The 20,278-nt window shown below is 48.0% G+C and overlaps 1 protein-coding gene across 5 annotated transcripts; it reads left to right on the top strand.

The window, feature by feature from the left end:
• The first annotated feature begins 239 nt into the window (after positions 1-239).
• On the top strand, positions 240-19,970 carry SLC1A6 (solute carrier family 1 member 6). 5 transcript variants are annotated; one of them, XM_027086036.1, is made up of 10 exons: positions 240-572; positions 5,177-5,388; positions 6,184-6,321; positions 7,838-8,042; positions 8,797-8,839; positions 9,261-9,604; positions 13,016-13,249; positions 14,573-14,767; positions 18,632-18,766; positions 19,626-19,969. In XM_027086036.1, exons 2-10 carry the CDS (start codon positions 5,184-5,186, stop codon positions 19,819-19,821), a joined length of 1,695 nt encoding a protein of 564 aa, XP_026941837.1. In that variant the 5' UTR covers positions 240-572; positions 5,177-5,183; the 3' UTR covers positions 19,822-19,969. The 5 variants fall into 5 exon arrangements, with proteins under 5 accessions (XP_026941837.1, XP_026941836.1, XP_026941839.1 ...); XM_027086035.1 differs by having other exon boundaries at positions 422-572; positions 5,181-5,388; positions 19,626-19,970; XM_027086037.1 differs by lacking the exon at positions 240-572 and having other exon boundaries at positions 5,206-5,388; positions 9,261-9,287; positions 9,327-9,604; positions 19,626-19,897.
• Positions 19,971-20,278: the final 308 nt, after the last annotated feature.

Below are 20,278 nucleotides of genomic sequence, written 5' to 3'. Positions count from 1 at the left end.
CACTCGGACGCTTACGCCCGCGCCATCCCCAGACCTCCGCTGAGGATGCGGGCTTGGGCCCAGTGGTGCCAGGGCCTGGTCCCCGCGCTCTCCAGGGATGTTCTGGCCTCGGGAGGGCTCAGGAGGCGGCGGGAGGCTGGGGCTCGGAGGCGCGGCTCTGGGCTGGGGGGCGGGGGCTAGACGAGAGAGAGGCCAACCACCCCGCCTACCCCAGGATCCCCTCCCTCCCCAAACAGGCAGCGCCCTTTCTCCCAAGCTGCAGCTGAGCCAGGGCTGGGCGCGGGGGAGGCTGGGGGCATCCCGGAGGGGATCCCGCCCCCGCCCCCCACCTCCAGCGACCCGGGGCCCCCACACCCACGTGAACGCAGGGCTGGCGCCGATCCCACTCGCTGCACAGCGCGTCGCGGCTCAGCGCGGGTACCTTGGCCTTTTGGTCCTGGAGCCGGCGCTGCGCGGTCTCTGGCGGTTCCCCCCTGCCCTGGCCGGGCGCTTCTCTGGGCTCCGGCTTCTGCCTCCCGGCGCAGCGCGTAGGCGGACACGCGGGCAGGCCGCCCCCGCAGCTCCTGGCCCTGGTGAGTGGGAACACCACGGCTCCTCGAGGGCGGGGGCTCTGAGGTTCGGGGCAGGCGGGATCCGAGGCCGGCTTGGCCTACCCTGGGGTCGGGCGGGTGGGGCGCCCCCTGCGCCCACGTTCCCATCTCTCGGCTGCTCTTTGTCTCAGCTGCTCCCTGACTCTTAGAGTCGTAGCCTCCGCTCATCTCCCCGTAGCCCTGATCAGTTTCCTATCGCCTTAGTTACCCCAGATTCTCCCTGCCCGTCTCCCTTCTCATCCTGTCCCTCTATCCCTGGCCTCTACTGGTGGTCAGGTTTCCATCTCCGCCTGATGCCTGGTCCCTTTCCAGGGCTTGGTTCCCTTCCCTATCTGGGGCTAATTCCTCCAACTCCGGAGGGACCTGGTTGTGACAGACTTTGGCCATCGCTGCGGGGGGCGGGGGGCTGGGTCCGAAGTTGTGTGTGGGGTGGTGATGGTGTGTGTGTTTGTGTGTGTGTGAGAGACTGAATTTATGAGTAGGGTTGCCTTCCCAAAGAGGTGGGTGGGCCTGAATGCTTAAATGTAGGAAGGAATTTGGGTGTCTGAAGTTTTGTGTCCCAAGTTGTGCGTGTGTGTAGGAATGGCATTTCTGCAAATGCCATATGGAGTTTCATTTACAAGGGGTGTTGTGCAAGGACGTGAAGGTGTGTATGTATGGGGTTGTGTGTCTGAGGAGGGGTGTGGGGTTTTGTGTCTGACGGCATTCATGAATGTGTCAGGTGTGTGTGTGTTTGTGTGTGTAGGAATTGTATGACTGATGCTGCATGAATGGAGTTGCATTTCTTTTTTTTTAAAATTGAAGTATAGTTGATGTACAATATTATATAAGTTACAGGTGTGCAACATAGTGATTCACAGTTTTTAAAGGCTGTACTCCATTTATGGTTATTATAAAATATTGGCTGTATCCCCTGTGTTGTACAATATATTCTTATAGCTTATATATTATAGCAATATAGCTTATTTTATACATAACAGTTTGTACCTCTTAACCCCCTACCCCTAAGTTGCCCCTCACCCCTTCCCTCTCCCCACTGGCAGCCACTAGTTTGTCCTCTATACCTGTGAGTTTGTTTCTTTTTTGTTATATTCACTAGTTTGTTGTATTTTCTAGATCCTACGTATAAGTGATATCATACAGTGTTTGTCTTTCTCTGTCTGACTTATTTCACTTAGCATAATACTTGGAGTTGCCTTTCTGAAAGTGTGTGGGTTGTATGTTGAACAGTTCTGTGTGTGTGAAACTGTGTGTCTGTGCAGTTGTGTATATGTCCGTTGTACACAACAGGTGTGTGAGGTTGTGTGTTCAAGTGTGTGTATGTGGTGTGTGATGTATGTGGTTTCCTCCTTGTCTTTCCCTCCCTTCACTCACTCCTCAGGCTAGCAGAGTATTGAGATAAAACGTATGGAAAGCATCCTTGTTTGCCCACTGTAGGTTGCTTCTGCTTTAGAATGTAGGAGTTCCTTCCTTTTTGCCCCTGGCTCTGAGAGATGCCCCTCTCATCACATCTAAGAGTCTGGAGGTTGTGAGAACCGGGTGGGGGACCCGTCCTTGAATCCCTGAAGGTCCTGGAACACTAGAAGGGCCGTTTCCTGAGTAGGAAGCCTAAGAAACAGGGCCAAGAGAAGGCTTAGGACCAAGAGAGACTAGAAAAGAGAGAACCCAGGGTGAGGGGAGAAGGCCCCCTGGGGTCCAAGAGAGACTGAGAAGGGGCCAAGTGGAGGCCAAGGTCCTGGGAAAACAAGTTCAAGTTAAGCATTGCTTAGCAAGTAATGCAGTCAGGACTGAGCAATGTTGATGGGAAGACCCTCTCCCTTGTCAGCATTTTTCTCAGTCCTCAGTCATGTGTCTGTTGGATTTCTGCTTTTTCTTAACCTTGGTTGTCATCTACTTCATGCTCACTAGGTGCTGTTCTAAGTGTCGCGTGAATTGGGCCATCAAAGCCACACAGAAAGTGACCAGTTCCTGAAAGGTGGAGTGGGATTTGAAACAAAGAGCTCATGTACGCTCTTCCTCTAGGCCAGGGATCTCCAAAATTTTTCAGTAAAGGGCCAGAGAAATTGTATGGAGACCCATAAAATCTCTGTTCCGACAGCTCAGCTCAGCACTTGTAGCACAAAAGTAGCCGTAGACGGTACATAAAGAATGAGTATGGCTATGTGCCTATAAAACTTTACTTACAAAAACAAGCAGCGGGCCAGAATTGGTCCTTGGACTATGGCTTGTACATCTCTGCTCTGTACCATGTTTTGTAAGGGAGAGATAGGAAATAGACAAAACTAGCTCTGGAGTTTTTTGTGACTAGTTTGGATCTCAGCTGGATACACAGACGAAGAATATTGAAATCAGACCCCTATCTTACACCACTCACAAAAATTAACTTGAAGTGGATACAAGTCATAAACATAAGGCCTGACATTGTAAAACTGCTAGAGGAAAATGTAAGGTAGAAGCTGCTCAACTTTGGTCATAGCACTGATTTTTCTTTTTTTTTTTTTTGATATGACACCAAAAGCACAAACAACAGAAGCAAAAATCAAGTGTGACTACATCAAACTTAAAAACTTCTGCACAGCAAAAGAAACAACAAAATGAAAAGGCAACCTACAGAATGGGAGAACAATTTTGCAGACCATATATTGGATAAGGGGTTAATATCCAAAATATATAAAGATCTCATACAACTCAATAACAAAAATCATCAACAATCTGATTGAAAAATAGGCAGAGGAACTAAATAGTCATTTTTCCAAAGAAGTTGTCCACGTGGCCAAGAGCTGCAGAGGATTGTTCAGTGGGAGCTGTGGCCTTAGGTAGAGGAATACAGTCAATGCCAAACAGGGGCCTGGCAGGGGGAGCTGAGAGAATGCTCCACCTACATCTCCTCCCACCTTCCATTCTCCTGCTGTTTTCCACTGGCCAGACTGAAAGCGCAAGGGAGCCCGGGCAATGCCAACTGTAGTGGTCAGCCTTTTGCCTGGGGATGAATCTATAGGGATAACAGAATTGCCAGTATGCCTACAAGAGGGGTGCTGCCACTTTTTGCTGTGAGATCAGTATAGGTAAGCCTGCTTATCTTTCTGCAATAGGAGGTGCCCAGGGCCCACGAGACTTTTAGGGACACCCATGCAAACGTTTTCGCTTCTTTTGAAATCAGAATAAAGAATTTAACTTTCAAGTCAAAGAAAACGTTTTAATATGTAATATTACTGTTCTCATCTAAAAAATGGGGGTGAAATTTACACAACAGAAAACCAACCATTTTCAAGTGGCATTCAGTGGCATTCAGTTCATTTGCAACATTGTACAACAATCCCCTTGATCTAGTTCCAAAATAATACATTCCTTTTTATACCAATTTGGCATACCACATTATACCAAATATAATTTTAATATATATCTTAATGGAGGAAAGGGCCATGAAGGCAAATTTTCCTCAGACTCATGAAGGCAAATGTTCCTCACAATTTCCAAGCTGCCCTATACATGGAAGGTGTTTAGCTGGTAAAAGGATAGGCAAGTTTTATTTCTTATATGCATTTTATTTAACGTGTATTAAGATATAATAAGCATTTCAAGTAATGATCTAAAGTTCCCAGTTTGGATTACAATTATTTAGGTAAATAAGATGACACGGATATGGCTGAATGTAAAGAGTCTGAAGTTTGGGAAACAGGGCCTGGCACCCCAGAGTGACTCTGAACATCACATTTTTCTTCAAAAATGGATCCTGAGGGGCTTCCCTGGTGGCGCAGTGGTTGAGAGTCCGCCTGCCAATGCAGGGGACATGGGTTCGTGTCCTGGTCTGGGAAGATCCCACATGCCGCGGAGCGGCTGGGCCCGTGAGCCATGGCCGCTGAGCCTGCGCGTCCGGAGCCTGTGCTCCGCAACGGGAGAGGCCACAGCAGTGAGAGGCCCGCGTGCCGCAAAAAAAAAAAAAAAAAAGGATCCTGAGGAGGTGCTGGGATCAAGAATGATCCCCATTTCCATCCCATGGGACTCTCCCTCTCCCTGTTGCTCACTTGGGCATTCACACAGAGCAGCTGCATTTATTGGGCACGCACTGTTTGCCGGACACCTGCTGATTCTGTCGTTGTGGAAAGCCCATTTGGTGGCATCTCCAGGCTAGACGCCAAGCTGTATTAACTTGGGGGGCTAACCACAGAGGGCCTTGTTTAAGGCTCTGAGTGAAGCTGATGCTCAGCGAAGGTTTGTTAGTCTGGTTTGTGAGCTGCGTCAGCTCTCAATTACTTGTGATGATCTCGTGAGATAAGGAGGGGTCTGGAGTTAGAGAATGGCAAAAACGTCCATTATATTGTGACCTACTCCTCTGTCTCTTCCCAGCCATGCCTGGGAGTGATTCTGGAGACCTTGATCTTTTTCTGCCAGGACATGACCCTTGAACTCCTGGCAGTGTTCTCAGGTGCCCCAGAGCAGGCACATCCCGACAGACCGACGCCGCCCCTCCCCTGCTCTTTGGACTCTCTCTGAGTTCATCACCAGCTTCTTCCACCTTTCCCCTCTTCCCACATCCACCTTCTGTCCGGCCCCTCACCAGGCCCGGGTCCCTTTGTACCCCGCAGGTAGACGATGAGCAGCCATGGCAACAGCTTGTTTCTGCGGGAGAGTGGCCAGCGGCTGGGCCGGGCGGGCTTGCTGCAGCGGCTGCTGGACAGCCTGCAGCAGAGAGCGCTGAGAACGCGCTTGCGCCTGCAGACCATGACGCGCGAGCACGTGCTGCGCTTCCTGCGCCGGAACGCCTTCATCTTACTGACCGTCAGCGCCGTGGTCATTGGTGAGTCGTCTGGGAGGGGCGGGCTCTGCCCCTGGAGGGCGAGGACTTGAGGGAAGTTCCCCGCACGGCATATTTCTTCCCTCCACTTACTTCTCACCTGCACAGGTGCACACGTCCACCATTCCCCCTCCCCAGGACGCGCTCACACAAATAGGTATACATTCTTGCAAACACATCTGTGGGTACACACAACGTCTCATCTATATGCATGTGTATATACGGGCATAAGTGTACACCATACAAACGCACATTTTCTGCATACGAACACACACAAACATGAACACGTTTTTATGCATGCACAAAACATACAGGTGCAAAAAAGTAAACACACACTTGCACACATATACTAGAACTTATAAACACGTTCACACACACATGCATTCCTCTGCACACACAATGGCACACTTAAGAGCTTGAATACATGTGTACCCCCATGCTTGAAAACAGTAACATATACACACAAGTCATACCTGTATACACACATAGGAAAAACATGTGCATCTCATATACATGGACCCTCATATACAGGTACAGATACATGTGCACAAGTGAGTACACACTATCACATATGTGTGCATATGTACACATGAATGTGCGCATTTACACACATATCAACATAATAACACATAAATTCATACATTCCGCAATGTATACACAAACACGCACACTCATAGAATGTTTCTCTCTTTCTTTCACCTCTACCCACACACACGCCCTTCTTGGGATGGATGGATGGCCCCTGCTTAGGATTCAGTGACCAAATTCAACCCTACAGACCCCTCATTTTGGCCCTAGGGGTCAGCCTGGCCTTTGCCCTGCGCCCGTACCAGCTCAGCTATCGCCAGGTCAAGTACTTCTCTTTCCCTGGAGAGCTTCTCATGAGGATGCTGCAGATGCTGGTGCTGCCACTCATTGTCTCCAGTCTGGTCACAGGTGAGAGAGCCCAGGCCAGTGTTGGCCTCCAAGACCCATCCCAGAGTCCAAGCTCAAACCTGGAGCCACGGCTGTTCCAAGCATGGGACCACCTCCCCAACTCAGGACCTCAAACATGGAGCATGCACGTAGCTCTGAGTCTTTGGCCAAAGCCCTGATCCCAATCAGACCTGGGTTCCAGAACCCAGATGACCTGCAATACTTATCTCAGTAGCTTTCCTGTACTTTTCCTTGGAGGTAAAATACCAGCCTGAGAGGGGCTTAGTATCATCCAGAGATGAAAGAAAGGCTGTTGTGGGGCAACCAGGGAAGGTAGCTGGGATGTGGCATGGAAGGTAATGGGGTGGGACGTGGATGAAGATGTTTGAGATACAGGAGACAGGATGGTGGGTGGAGGGGGGGTGGAAGTATGGATGGCCTATGCAGGGGTTGGCAAACTTTTTCTGTAAAGGGACAGGTAGAAAACATTTTCAGCTTCAAGGACCATGTGGTCTCTGTTGCAACCCTTCAATTCTGTTGTAGTGCAAAAGCAGCAAGCAGATTAGTTTGTAAACAAATGGGCATGGCAGTGTTCCAATAAAACTTTATTTACAAAAACAGGCAGCGGGCCAGATTTGGCCCATGGGTGGTTGATTGCCAATCTCCAGATTTGGGGATGGGTACGAAGATAAAGGGAAGGGAGAATGATTTCTTGGGTTGGGTTTCCTTAGAAGCAGAGACTGAGAAGGGGCTATTTGCACAAGTGATTTATTGAGGGGTAGCTCTCAAGAGAAACCTATGAGGAAGTGAGGTGAGCAGGATGGGATGGGGAAAGAAGCTAAGTAGAAATGTGGGTTCAGAAGAAGGTTGGCCTCTCAGCCTGATCCCACGGGGAGCTCTGGAGAATGTGCAACACTACAGAATTATTCTCCACAACTCTGCCACCGTCTAAATCAAAGGAGCTGGCCTTTTGAATCCCTGTACCAATCAGTCATTGGCTGTAGGTCTCCCATGGGGACTTTGTGGGTGAGTAAGCTCCTGTTCTGCTGAGGGCAGCCCTCAAGAGAAGGGGGCAGCATGAGCTGTTAGCAGCCAACAGGCTCAGCCGTGGAAGGATGGGTGTATCAGCATGATAAAGGGTGTCTTGATAGGGGACCAAAAGTATCTACTACAGATAGTGTATAGTGAGCTGGGTTGGAGGGAGGTGTGATTTTGGGGTGGAGAGGAGGATGAAGAGAGCAATGCAGATGAGCTTATGGTGCAAAATAGGGGTGAATAGAGGACGGAGTGGGGGTTGAAAATGCTGGCTTGGAATAGAGGGAAGGTTAGTGAAGTGGTGCTTGGGATAAAGGATGGAGTGGAAGGTGTATTTGGAACATAGAATGGGAGTTGGAGGATGGCGATGTGGGGTGGGGCAAAGGGGGAGGGATGCTTGGTGGAATGGTTGTAGCAGTGTGGGGAGTGTGGAGCAAATGGATGGGAGAGTGGGTGGTGGGGTGCGGATGGGGCTGCTCGGGCTGCACCACCTGTCCTCCAGGTATGGCGTCCTTGGATAACAAGGCAACAGGGCGGATGGGGATGCGGGCAGCTGTATACTACATGGTGACCACTGTCATCGCGGTCTTCATCGGCATCCTCATGGTCACCATCATCCATCCTGGGAAGGGCTCCAAGGAGGGGCTGCACCGAGAGGGCCGGATCGAGACCGTTCCCACGGCTGATGCCTTCATGGACCTGGTCAGGTGACGTCCTTTCTAATTTTGATGGGAATTCCAGCCCTACATGTAACAACCTATACTCAAGGGGAGACAAAGGGGACAGGCTAATCCAGCCTGGAAATGCAACACCCAAGCTGGGCCTAGTTTTTTTGGTACCTATTTTCTGTCCTGGAGCCTTGCATAAATCCTCTGAGAGCAGCTTACTCCTAGGGTATGATCTTTTGACCCGTAGGCTAGGGAGGCTATAGTTGCAGCATCTTGACATGGGCTCAGGACAAATGGTATTTGTCTGGTGTTCCCAAGATCCATTGGAAGGTGAATGATTCTCTTAAAGTAGCAAGATTTTGCCTGTCAGAATCAAGGCTGGTCATAGGTCTACCCTAGTCACTGACTTGGGGGGAGCTTTCCGTGTTTTTTTTTTTGGAGACATCACTGTGTGTGAACTGAAGTCCCTGAGGTGGCATAGGGTCGTACCAAAGGGCTCAGACAGGCCTGAATTTGAGGTCCATCTGTACCCCTTAGGAGTTGTGTGGCTTTGGGTAACTTACATAAGTTCTTTGTGCTTTGGTTTCTTTGTATGTAAAATGGGGACATCAATAACACTCACTTTTAGGATTATTGTGGTGTTTAGATCAGATCTCATAGGTAAGGCACTTAGATCAGTTTTCAGATGTTGGCTGCTATTATTATCGTTGCCATTGCAATTATTATTACTGTTATCAGTCTAGATTCTCTTCTAAGGTCTAACCACGTTCATTCATCTGATGTTTTTCTGCAGAAATATGTTTCCGCCCAACCTTGTGGAGGCCTGCTTCAAACAGGTCAGGGGGAAGTACATAGTCTGATCAAGGAGGTTTGGAGGGGTGGGGGAGCTCGCTGCTGAGTGAATGGTCCAGGAGTGAGGGATGGGAAGAAGGACCTGACAGAGCATTGCCCAGGGGCTTTTGGAAGAGTCTGAAAGAATGTGCTTTCTATTGGTGTGGTGATCAAGGCAAGGTTAGAGAGAAGGACTTAGGTCAAAGGCTGCCTGGGGATGGTAATGGAGGAGGAACCAAGGCTTCTGATCATAGACAGTTGAGGAGACAGACCCCAAAACCTGTCTGAGCATTGCCCAGGGAGCTTGTGAAAATTGCAGAATCTATACTCATTCTTCCATTCATTGGTTGTTCACTCCCTCATTAACCTGTTTATGCACTCAATTTACTATGCATTGGTCTATGGCCCAATATCTCCTTATTTCAGTTTAAGACGCAGTACAGCACGAGGTTGGTAACCAGGACCATTGTGAGGACAGATAATGGATCTGAGCTGGGCACCTCCATGCCTCCTTTATCCTCAATGGAGAACGGAAGCAGCCTCTTGGAAAATGTCACACGGGCCATAGGCACCTTGCAGGAGGTGCTGAGCTTTGAGGAGACTGTGCCTGTGCCTGGCTCAGCCAATGGCATCAACGCCCTGGGCCTTGTGGTCTTCTCAGTGGCCTTTGGGCTGGTCATCGGTGGCATGAAACACAAGGGCCGAGTCCTGCGGGATTTCTTCGACAGCCTCAATGAGGCTATTATGAGGCTGGTGGGCATCATTATCTGGTGAGTGCTGGGCTGTGACAAGGGCGGGGTGGTGGTGGTGGCACACAGAAGCGTGTTGTCAGGGCTGGGAAGTCAGGCTGTGGGGCAGCTCCTGAAGCGGTTGTTGGGACCACTTGGCCAAAGTCATTTATATATGCATTGGTTAATTCACACCCTCACTCATTCGCTTACTCATTCATTCATACCTTTGTGCAATGATTTATTCACTCATGCACTCCCTTGTTCCTCTATTTATTCACTCATTTATTCATTTGTACTCAAGCTTCTGTGCATTGTTCATTCACTCCATCATTTATCTATCTTCTCATTCTTCTATGGATTGGCCAAATTATCCATTCATTTATTTGTTTATCTTCATTCTTCCATGAATTGGTTCATTCATTTTCCCATTCATTTATTCATTTTTCTTTGCATTGGTTAAGTCACTCATTCATTCACTCATAAATTCATTCACAAGCTCATCCACGCATTAGTTAATTCTTTGATTGATTGATTGATTTACTCACTAAGTCATCTATTCATTTGGACTCATTCTTTGACTCACTTGTTCATCTCTACATTTGTTATTCTCTCATTCACTCAATCAAATATTCCTTGCATTCATTCATCCATTTGCTTAACCCACTCATTCATTCACTCACCCATCATTCATGTCTCATTTGCTCATTTTCTCACTCATTTATCTGCTCACTGATTATTCCTTAATTGATGCATTCATTCATTCATTCTTTAAATCCCTTCATTCTTTCAGCAGACATTTTCCCAGGCTGACTTTATTTTGAACTCTGGAATACAGAGATACATTGAATTCAGTCCTTGTCCTCAAAGAGCTTTCAAAGTCTTGGAGGAGACAGGCACATATTAGATAAATGTAATACAAGATGGAAGGTTCTAGAGTCAAGAGACATTAAAAAAGTATAGATAAGTAAGCAGCCAATGAGGGATATGAAGTGAACTCTGTCTGGGAAGGTGAGGAGGAAGTCATGGAGACGTCCACCTCTTAGTTGGGTCTTGAAAGGTGAGTGGGAATCCAACAGGACAGGAAGAAAGGAGAGGCACTTCAAGCAGAGGGCATAGAACATGCAAAGCTCGAAAGAACCTGAGTTGTTTGGAGAATGGTAAGGAGTTCAAGAAGGTGGGAGCCTACCTAGGGAGTGGTGGTGGAAGATGTTAACGAGGCTGTCTTCCCAAATTGGGGAAGACTTTGTACCTCATCCCCAATAATTTGAAAGTTGGGTGGGGGGCTAGAGGCTAAGTTGAGAGCTTGGAAAAGCAGCTGAGGGGATTGGGAGGGAAAGCTTATCAAGGACTAGCAAGAAGATTGAAAAGGAATATTGAAAGCTCAACTGAATTGGGCACCATGAGTCTATAGTGATGTCCTTGGCACGTTTGGGAAAATATCCATATTGCCAGGTAGCCGAGTATAGGAGGAAAGAAGTCATGTACAGTTGATCCAGAGTTGAGGAATTTTGCAGAGTGTGAGAAAGTAAGGATGGAGGTGAGGGATTTGAGAAAGGAGTTAACAGGTTATTCACAGAGGTAGGTCTGGAGTTGGAGACAAGTCAGCAACCACCCACCAGGGCTAACCTCGAGCCCAGCTTGGGGAATACAGATGTGGCTGGAGGAGTCCCCTGTCTCCTCATTCCCACAACCTCAGCTTGCGTCTCATCATTTCTGACCTAAGCTATTGCACTGCCTCCCCAAGCGGTCCTCACCTCCTCCAGTACATCCCCCATGACAATGACCAAGTGTAGACTTCAATTTCTAAAGAGACAGAAATAACAAAGGAAGTCTGGTGATGGGTGAATTATGGCATCACTGGCAGAAACTCACAAAACTAAGCAATGGGCTGTTTTGAGTGGAAAACAGGTGAGCCCCCTATGAACTTGCTTCATCTGTCTTCTCTACTCTTCTTTTCACTCACTGCTCCAGCTATACTGGTCTTCTTTCTGCTCCTCCAGTACTTCTGGCTCACATCCATCTCACAGTCTTTGAACTGTGCCTGCAATGCTTTCCCCTCAAATATGCATGTTTCCTTTTCATCATTCAGGTATCAGCATAAATGTCACCTCTTCAGAGAAGCCCTCCCTGACCACTCATTCTTACAGCCCCACTCACTGATTCTCTTTTGTAGTTATCACCACCTGAAGTTTTTTTTTTTTTTTTTTTGCGGTACGCAGGCCTCTCACTGTTGTGGCCTCTCCCGTTGCGGAGCACAGGCTCCAGATGCGCAGGCTCAGCGGCCATGGCTCACGGGCCCAGTCGCTCCGCGGCATGTGGGATCTTCCCGGACCGGGGCACAAACCCGTGTCCCCTGCCTTGGCAGGCGGACTCTCAACCACTGCGCCACCAGGGAAGCCCTACCTGAAGTTTTTAATGACATATTTCTCTGTGTATTGCATAGTTCACCCATTAGGATGTAAGCACCATGAGGGCAGGGACCATGTGACTGGAACATAGTAGGTGCTCAATGGATATTTGTTGAGTGAACGAACAGGTAATTTAATAAGACAGGCTGTTTATAATTAATTTTTTATTGGAGTGTAGTTGATTTACAATGTTGTGTTAGCTTCTGCTCTACAGCAAAGTGAGTCAGTTATATATACATACATATATCCACTCCTTTTCAGATTTTATTCCATATAGGTCATTATAGAAGATTGAATAGAGTTCCCTGTGCTATACAGTAGGTTCTTCTTAGTTATCTATTTTATATATAGTAGTGTGTATATGTCAATCCCAATCTCCCAATTTATCCCTCCCCCACCTTTCCCCCTTGGTATCCATAAGTTTGTTTTCTTCAGCTGTGACTCAATTTCTGTTTTGTAAATAGGTTCATTTGTACAATTGTTTTTTACATTCCACATATAAGGAATATTGTATAATATTTAAGACAGGTTGTTTAAGATGTCTGTGGGAAATCCAGGTGAAATAACTTAGGGCTGGTGAATGAGTGAGAATATGTACTTATAGGAAAGAGAATAGGGGCATACAGGTTACAAATGTAGAGCAAAGAGTTGGGGGAAGTGAATAAGGGAAGTTAGAAGGCCAGAGATAGGGAGTGTCTGGGCAATGTCTAGGGAAAAAGCCCTGAGGACTGTGATTATCTGGGGGGACTTGAATTGGGGGGTGGGTGAAGGAGAGACCTTAGAAGAATGTATATGTTGGAGTTGTAGGAACTCTTCTGCTCTCTTTGGGCGAGCTGTGGGTAATCAGGAAGAAAAGGTGGGATTTATTTGTGGGACCCAGCCCCATTTGTTATTGTGTGGGGAAGGTTGGAGTGGAGTAGGGTGCTGTATGGTGTGTGTTGCCTGGCTCCAGGGTCTATGTTGGCAAAGCCTGGGAGATGCTAGCTCCAGGCTTGTAGGGGAGGTCATGAGGGAGGCCTGACAGGTGTCTGGCTTGGCCCAGGTATGCACCTGTGGGCATCCTGTTCCTGATTGCTGGCAAGATCCTAGAGATGGAAGACATGGCCGTCCTTGGGGGTCAGCTGGGCATGTACACCCTGACCGTCATCGTGGGTTTGTTCCTTCATGCCGGTGGCATCCTGCCTCTCATCTACTTCCTCATCACCCATCGGAATCCTTTCCCCTTCATTGGGGGAATACTGCAGGCCCTCATCACTGCCATGGGCACGTCTTCCAGGTATGGCCTTGCTCCTCACCACTGGTACCCTTCCTAGGTTCACTCTTTGCCTTTCACAGGCTCTCTTAGGAGTCCTGCCCTCTCTGCCACTACAGAACCTCATCTGGGTTGTATAGTAATGTCAGGTGCTCTTGAAGGTCTCCAGGTGGCTCAACACCTGGGCACTGATCTTTGTCCTGGGCTGGCTCTCCTAACCCCTTTCCCTCCTTTTCTGTTTCTCTATTTATTTCTTTATTTTTAAAATATTTATTTATTTGGCTGCACTGGATCTTAGTTGCAGCATGTAGGATCTTCGTTGCCGCGTGTGGGATCGTCGTTGTAGCATGCGGGATCTTTTTAGTTGCGGCATGTGGGATTCAATTCCCTGGCTAGGGGTCGAACCCAGGCCCCCTGCATCGGGAGCATGGAATCCTAGCCACTGGACCACCAGGGCTATGTGTTTCTCTATTTAATATGGAGGGAGAACCAGCTGCAAAGGGTCCAACATGCCTCATGATCTCAGTCATCTTCTACCTCATAGGGTCTCATCCCCCCTTGAGATGGCCTCTGGGAGCTCCCTTGGCTTCCTTCTTTTTTATGGTTTCAGGGTTTTCATAAAGAGCTCCCCTCTCCACCATCAATCAAATTCAAAACAATCTGAGATGTATCACTAGAGCCAACCAGATGGAAGAAAAGTATCATTTTTATTGCTTGTAACACCTATTGGAGAATGTGCCTTTTGATCTGTGGCCAAGGAGGATTGGTGCTATAGTACCCCAGAATTAAACTCACCGGGTTGCCACAGGCATGGACACCCAAAGATCCCCTTTGTGGGTCCAGGATACAGATGCATGATACAGAGCTGACCAGGCAGAGCACATGTTTTATGGACCAGCTGATCCCAAGTGGGGAGAGAGAGACCTAGAAGGTTAGTGTAGCTGAGGTCACTCCGTGAATAAACATGGGAAGTGGGGAATAGGAGTCTTCTGTAATACCCCTCTCTTAGCCCTGAGGTGTGGGAGCTCAGAAGGCCCTTTGCCTCCTTTCTGGGAGTGGATAATTAGAGTGAACTGGTGACATGAACTAGTGTCTAGTAAGTAGCCCTCAGCTATTGGCTTTAGGTGGGTCAAGAGACCTTCAGCCTGGGGCACCTCATTGCTGTGTGCTCTCTGTGTCATGAGGAGTTCCCCTCCCCCACGCACAGTCATCAGCCTCTGAAATGTTAGACACCTGCCATCTTCCCCTTGCTCTAGCTCCCACTTTGCCTTCCAGTGTTCTCAGGGGGAGCCCTCCCTTGGCCCATTGCCACCACTTATTCTCAGCCGTTGGGGTTCTCTCTCCCAGCTCTGCGACACTGCCCATCACCTTCCGCTGTCTGGAGGAGGGCCTGGGTGTGGACCGCCGCATCACCAGGTTTGTGCTGCCTGTGGGGGCCACCGTCAACATGGATGGCACTGCCCTCTATGAGGCCCTGGCCGCCATCTTCATCGCTCAAGTCAACAACTACGAACTCAACCTGGGTCAGATCACAACTATCAGGTGAGTTGGCCTTGGGTGGGACCTGCCAACAGCTGAGACCTAAGAAGTCATTCGCTTGGCTGGGGGTGTTGGAGGGGAGGGAGTCACAGCAAGAAGTAAAGGGAGCCTTTGGGTGTTAGAAGGGGGATGTGTTGAGGGATGCAGGAAAAAATAAGGCATGGTTCCTGAACTCAGGGAAGATCCAGTCTAATGAAGGAAAAAGACACACTGATGAGGATGATGATGATGATGATGAGGGTGTTGGTGATGGTGATGTAGATTACGGAGGTGATAGTGGTGATGATAGTGATGGGGGTGATAAGGGTGGTGATGGTGATAGTGGAGACGACGATGATGGCCAACATTTATAAAACACTTGCTATGTGTCATACACAGCGTTAAATATTTTACAGGCGTGGGCTCTTTGAATGACATCTCATGATGTCCTATGCATAGTTCCATTACTGCCCTTGCCAAATTAAAAAAAAAGATTATCTGCTTATTATGGGTAACGTAAGAGTTTTGGGAATCCAGAGAAGGGTTATCTAACTCAGCTGATGCTGTATAGCTTTCTTTTTCTTTCCATTTTCTTAGCCTCTCCCTAAATAATTTCAACATCCAAACAGGTGACTCTTCCATCATCTTCTTTTCAAAGTTCGCTGACCTTTGGAATTCCAGCCACCTACCCATGGGGCCATGTCCTGGACTTTGCCTCTGCTTAGCCTGCTCTGACATCTCGAGTATGTGCATCATGGCCACAGTCTCCAATCTCTCCACCCTCTTACTTTACTTCCCCTACATATTTTCTTTAATTCCATGAACATTTTTGCTTCTTCAACTCCTCTCATTCCCTCCGTTATGGTTTCACTTTCCCTTTATGTGTTTTAGTTCAGTGCCTCTCAAACTTTTCTGTGCATACTAATCACTTGGGAGTCTTGTTCAAAAGCAGATTCTGATTCAGTGGGTCCGGGTTGGGGCTTGAGGTTCTGCATTTCTAACAAGTTCAGAGGTGATGCTGATGCTGCTGGTCTAGGGACCACACTTGAGCTTCCAGACCAGAGAGTATGGCTCTTCATTCTTTCATTTTCTTGAGAGCATCTTTGACATCCTTACCCCTTAGTCTTTCCAAATCCTCAACATTGGGGATTCAATCAACCACTTTATCTGTTCCTATGTCAAGGTGTCTGAACCCAGCTAGAGAAAAATCTACCCACTGCGGTGATTACTGCAGTGACCACTACAAGACGACGCATTACCTTATCAGCTAAGTGTATTTCCACTCAGAAATCCCTTTATATCAGTGATTCAAAGTCTTGGCTACACGTTAGCATTGCCCAAGACCGCCTACTCCCTGAGGCTCTGACTTTGCTATGGTGGGGGTAGGGTATAGGCATTGGTATGTTTGTGAAAACTGCCCAGGTGATACTGCTGTGCATCCAGGGTAGATAACTACCCAGGTACATGGTGGCACCATTATCCATCCCTCACTCCAAACCTTCACTCTATTTATCTTCCAGCTCCATTCTCCAATTTTCTTCTGCGTAAAAGATCATATTGCCTTATACCTCAGGGGTGTCACTGAGGTTACTGGGTGTGAATGGACCCAACTTTCTGCCCCCACAACTCGGATTTATTGTGGTATGCATCCATCCATGCTTTCTTTCCCCTGATCTCAGTTTAAACATGGATCTGTCGCTCTATTCAAAACTCATTCCTCTACAGTTCCCCAAATCTCATCCCTCCTATCTTCTCGCTCTGTCAGCGATTCCATTGCTTACTTGCATTTTCAACTCCACTGCCTCTACTTGACCTTTCTTTATAGCATATGAAGGCATTCTGATGTCTCTTAGACCTAGACCTTAGACCTAGAATGCTAATGACCTCAGGGAAACTGGACTCCAGTGCCCATGCTCTTTAATGGAGCATCCTACCCTCCCTAACAGCTCTCTGCCCCTCTTGGCTACATAGGGATTGTGAATCAAGGCAGGTACCACAATGTCATGCAGTATAGTACAAAGCTGGCTTGGCTGGAAATACTGGTAACTGGGGTCAGCAGCAGGATGGAGTGCTCTCTCTTTTATAGGGGTTCTGAGAGACCACTCTGCAGATAAGGAAAACAGGCTGAACTTGGGTCCCAATGGCTTAGGGACATTCAGGGATACAGCTTAAATCTGGCGCTATGGCTCATAGCATCTGGAGGTCCTGTGAGATGTTGAGCCCATGTGAAGTCCCTTCTACTATGGGTAGAGGAAGTCCCAGCTACCTTGTTACCACACAACCCAGAGATCTTTGAGTCTTATACCTCTGAGGCCTCTGAGTCTTTCTTCAAACAATCTTCCTTGCCTTTACAACAGAAGGCTGTGGTATGAGAAGCCTTTTCTAGGGGAAACCAAGGATGCAGTGAAGATGACATGAAGATAATTTCAAAGGAACACGTTTTGGTTGGTTTGTTTGTCTAGCTTAGGGTCCCAAACATTGCAGTGAGCACTTTTCACGGGAACTTTCACATTCTGGGGAGTAGAGAAGTCATCAAAAAGGCTAAGGACTTTTGAGGGGTGTTCTTAAATGGATCAGGGAACTGAGCATCACTTCTAGCTTATAATCTATGTGAAGAGCTTGGTGGCAATGGCCAGCTTGAGACCCATCAGGTAATTGCTTCAGAATTTAGTGGAAGATTGTGATTGGATGGTTAGGGATTCCTAGTTTGGACTGAATCTAAACAAAGTTTGAGTTGGATTATTGGATCCAGGTGGAATTAGCTGGATCTTACCATTCCATTGAGAGCATGATGCCTGCCTCCCAAGGGCATGCACAGATCACTGTTTATGCCAGGGCCAGCACTCAGAAGAGATATTCTCTCTCACTTAGGATAATAGTAATAATGACCCTTCTTGGGGCCCTATTCCCAAAGCACTGTTCTATTTTACTGCTCATAATAACCCCTCAAGGTAGGTATATGTCTGCCATTCTATAGATGAGGGAATATAGGCTCTGAGTTTATGTCCAAGGGTGTACAGCTGACGAATAAAATCTGCTGGACCCCAAAGTCCACTCCCTGTTCGTGAGCCCAAATGTTTGCTCAATCACTGTTCTGTAAGAGATATCGTCTGTGTTAAGCATCTTGAGTAGCTCTATGTTCACGACTATAGCATTTGGGAAAGGACTTCAGAAGCCACTGGGGCGGGGGAGGGGCGTCAACCTCAGGGCCCTAACACCTTTCCTGGCAAGCCCAGTGGTTTTATAATTCTTCTTAGCACACCATGCTAGACATCCAAATTGATGCAGGAGCTAAAATCTAGCCTACTTGCGATCCAGTCTGACCCTCTACTTGATGGTGGATCACCGTCTCTTCATTTTCTATGTGTTTTACCTTTTAGTTTTCCAAAACCTTATATGTGTAAATGTCTAATTTTTTAAATTCACTCAGCACCATAGACAATTTCTTCTTTTGACTCTAAATTTGGCCCACCTTCCAGAGTTCTGTTCCTGGCAGCTGGACCTGTCTATACTGACCTACCTACTTCTAGCATATGTGCACATGGGGAACTCAAGCTTCTGCTTTACGGCTGCTGCCCAGGCTGATTCTTCTGCCCTGTTCCAGTCCCCAGAAGCAACTGGTTAAATCCTTACTCTTGCACCTGCAATATGAATTGTTTAAAACCTCTATCATTGGGTGGACGTCTAACCAGATCCCAACAAAGGACGAGGGAACATAACTGCATTGGCATTCAATGAAAGTTGCTTTGGATTTGCTCTTTATTTTGGGGAATTTGATTTAAGATGCCCCGGGAAACTGATCCCTTCCCTTCTTTCGTGTCTCTTCTGACACTGCCTCATCTCTCCCTTCCCTCCTCCTGCCTCGCTGTGTTCACTCTCCACGTGCAGTATCACGGCTACAGCAGCCAGCATTGGGGCTGCTGGCATCCCCCAGGCAGGTCTGGTCACCATGGTCATTGTGCTCACCTCGGTCGGCCTGCCCACTGAAGATATCACGCTCATCATAGCTGTGGACTGGTTCCTGTAAGTGCTCTTCAGACTCTGGTACTATCTGTCCTCGAACCCACCACTCTCCCTGCAGCACTCCCAACACATGGGCTCTTATTCCAGCAAGGACAGAGTTCTAGAATTTTAGAATGAAAAGGTGGCCTGGGGGAATATCCCAAGCCATGTGGATCCCAAATTCTATAGAGTTAACCTTGGGAAGTAGGGCAGGGAGGAGGTAAGCAATGGGGTCTTTACCCAATATCCAGAAAAGCCCTGCTGTACCTGTTTTATGTAGAAGTCACCAAAAAGGTGATCCTTGGGGGCAGAGCTGGCTTGCAAATTTAAAAACAAATTCTCAACTTTAATTTTTTAATTAATTATTTATTTGTTTTTGGCCATGCTGTGTGGCTCAAGGGATCATAGTTCCCTGACCAGGGATTGAACCTGCACCTTTGGCAGTAAAAGCGCCGAGTCCTAACCACTGGACCGCCAGGGAATTCCCTCACCTTTTAAAAATAGGAGGTTTACATATAAAAATCTGGACTTTTGTCCCCACTTGGGAGCTGTCCCCTGGATCTGAGTCTCATTTAGTTGGTCTTCAGTCTGGCCTTGTTTACTCACAATGGTTACCTTCCTCATCCGGTATGCTGTTCAGCTCGTAACCCCTAATTTTCTATATCAGACGTTTACATTTTTTTTTAAAAAGAGACTTGCCTTGCTAATAACAAATGTGAGCATATCAGAGCTCGGTCCACCCTGTGTCAGACTGGAATGTGAACCCCAACTTTTAGGCACAAGGAGCTCCTGGCTGCTGCACCCTCTTCTCTGTGGAGCTCTTCAAACCTTGATTAATGGTGGCTTGTCTCTCCCTCCCCCCCGCCCCCGCCCCCTCCAGTGATCGACTTCGCACCGTGACCAATGTGCTGGGGGACTCTATTGGAGCAGCAGTCATTGAGCATTTGTCTCAGCGGGAGCTGGAGCTGCAGGAAGCTGAACTCACCCTCCCCAGCCTGGGGAAGCCCTACAAGTCTCTCATGGCACAAGAGAAGGGGGCGTCCAGGGGACGGGGAGGCAACGAGAGTGCCATGTGAGAGCCCCCAGCTCTGCCGCCTAGAGGAGGGAAGGGGGCTGGGGAGGGGGTTCCTGGGGAAGACCGCTGCATGAGTGACTGTGCACTGAACACACATGTTCTTCCCAGCGCGTCTGGGGGAAACTGAGATAAAAGAGCAGGGATGAAAGATGTCTAAGGGCTCTGTTTCTCTCTGGGCATATGCTGAGAATTTGTGGGAGGGTGATGGGCAAGGCAGGGGAGGAGATGTTTTCCCTGGGATTGGGGCTAAGGGGAGCTTCAGGTTCCACAAGGTGAGCGATCAGCTCATGTTCCTCATTTTCCCAAGGAGTGGTGGAACTCGAGAAGGTAAAGGAAAACTACTATTTCTCCTAATAAAACAATATCCATGGCCTCTGTGTCGGGAGTCCCTATGACCACCTTTGGGTTTGATGATTTGCCGGAAGGACTCACAGAACTCGAAAAAGCTCTGATGCTCA

The sequence above is a fragment of the Aethalodelphis obliquidens genome, unplaced genomic scaffold (genome assembly GCF_003676395.1).
Source record: "Aethalodelphis obliquidens isolate GAN/ISIS:26980383/991018 unplaced genomic scaffold, ASM367639v1 scaffold53, whole genome shotgun sequence".
NCBI lineage: Eukaryota > Metazoa > Chordata > Mammalia > Artiodactyla > Delphinidae > Aethalodelphis > Aethalodelphis obliquidens.
Note: the sequence above shows the minus strand (reverse complement) of the source record. Positions and strands in the feature narration are given on the sequence as shown.

What these genes read in the sequence shown, in the direction of transcription:
- SLC1A6 (XM_027086035.1), top strand. Translation starts at nt 5,184, where the DNA reads ATGAGCAGCCATGGCAACAGCTTGTTTCTGCGGGAGAGTGGCCAGCGG. An exon ending in CTGGTGGGCATCATTATCTG is followed by an intron (nt 9,605 to 13,015) that starts GTGAGTGCTGGG and finishes GGCTTGGCCCAG; the next exon opens with GTATGCACCTGTGGGCATCC. An exon ending in ATAGCTGTGGACTGGTTCCT is followed by an intron (nt 18,767 to 19,625) that starts GTAAGTGCTCTT and finishes CGCCCCCTCCAG; the next exon opens with TGATCGACTTCGCACCGTGA.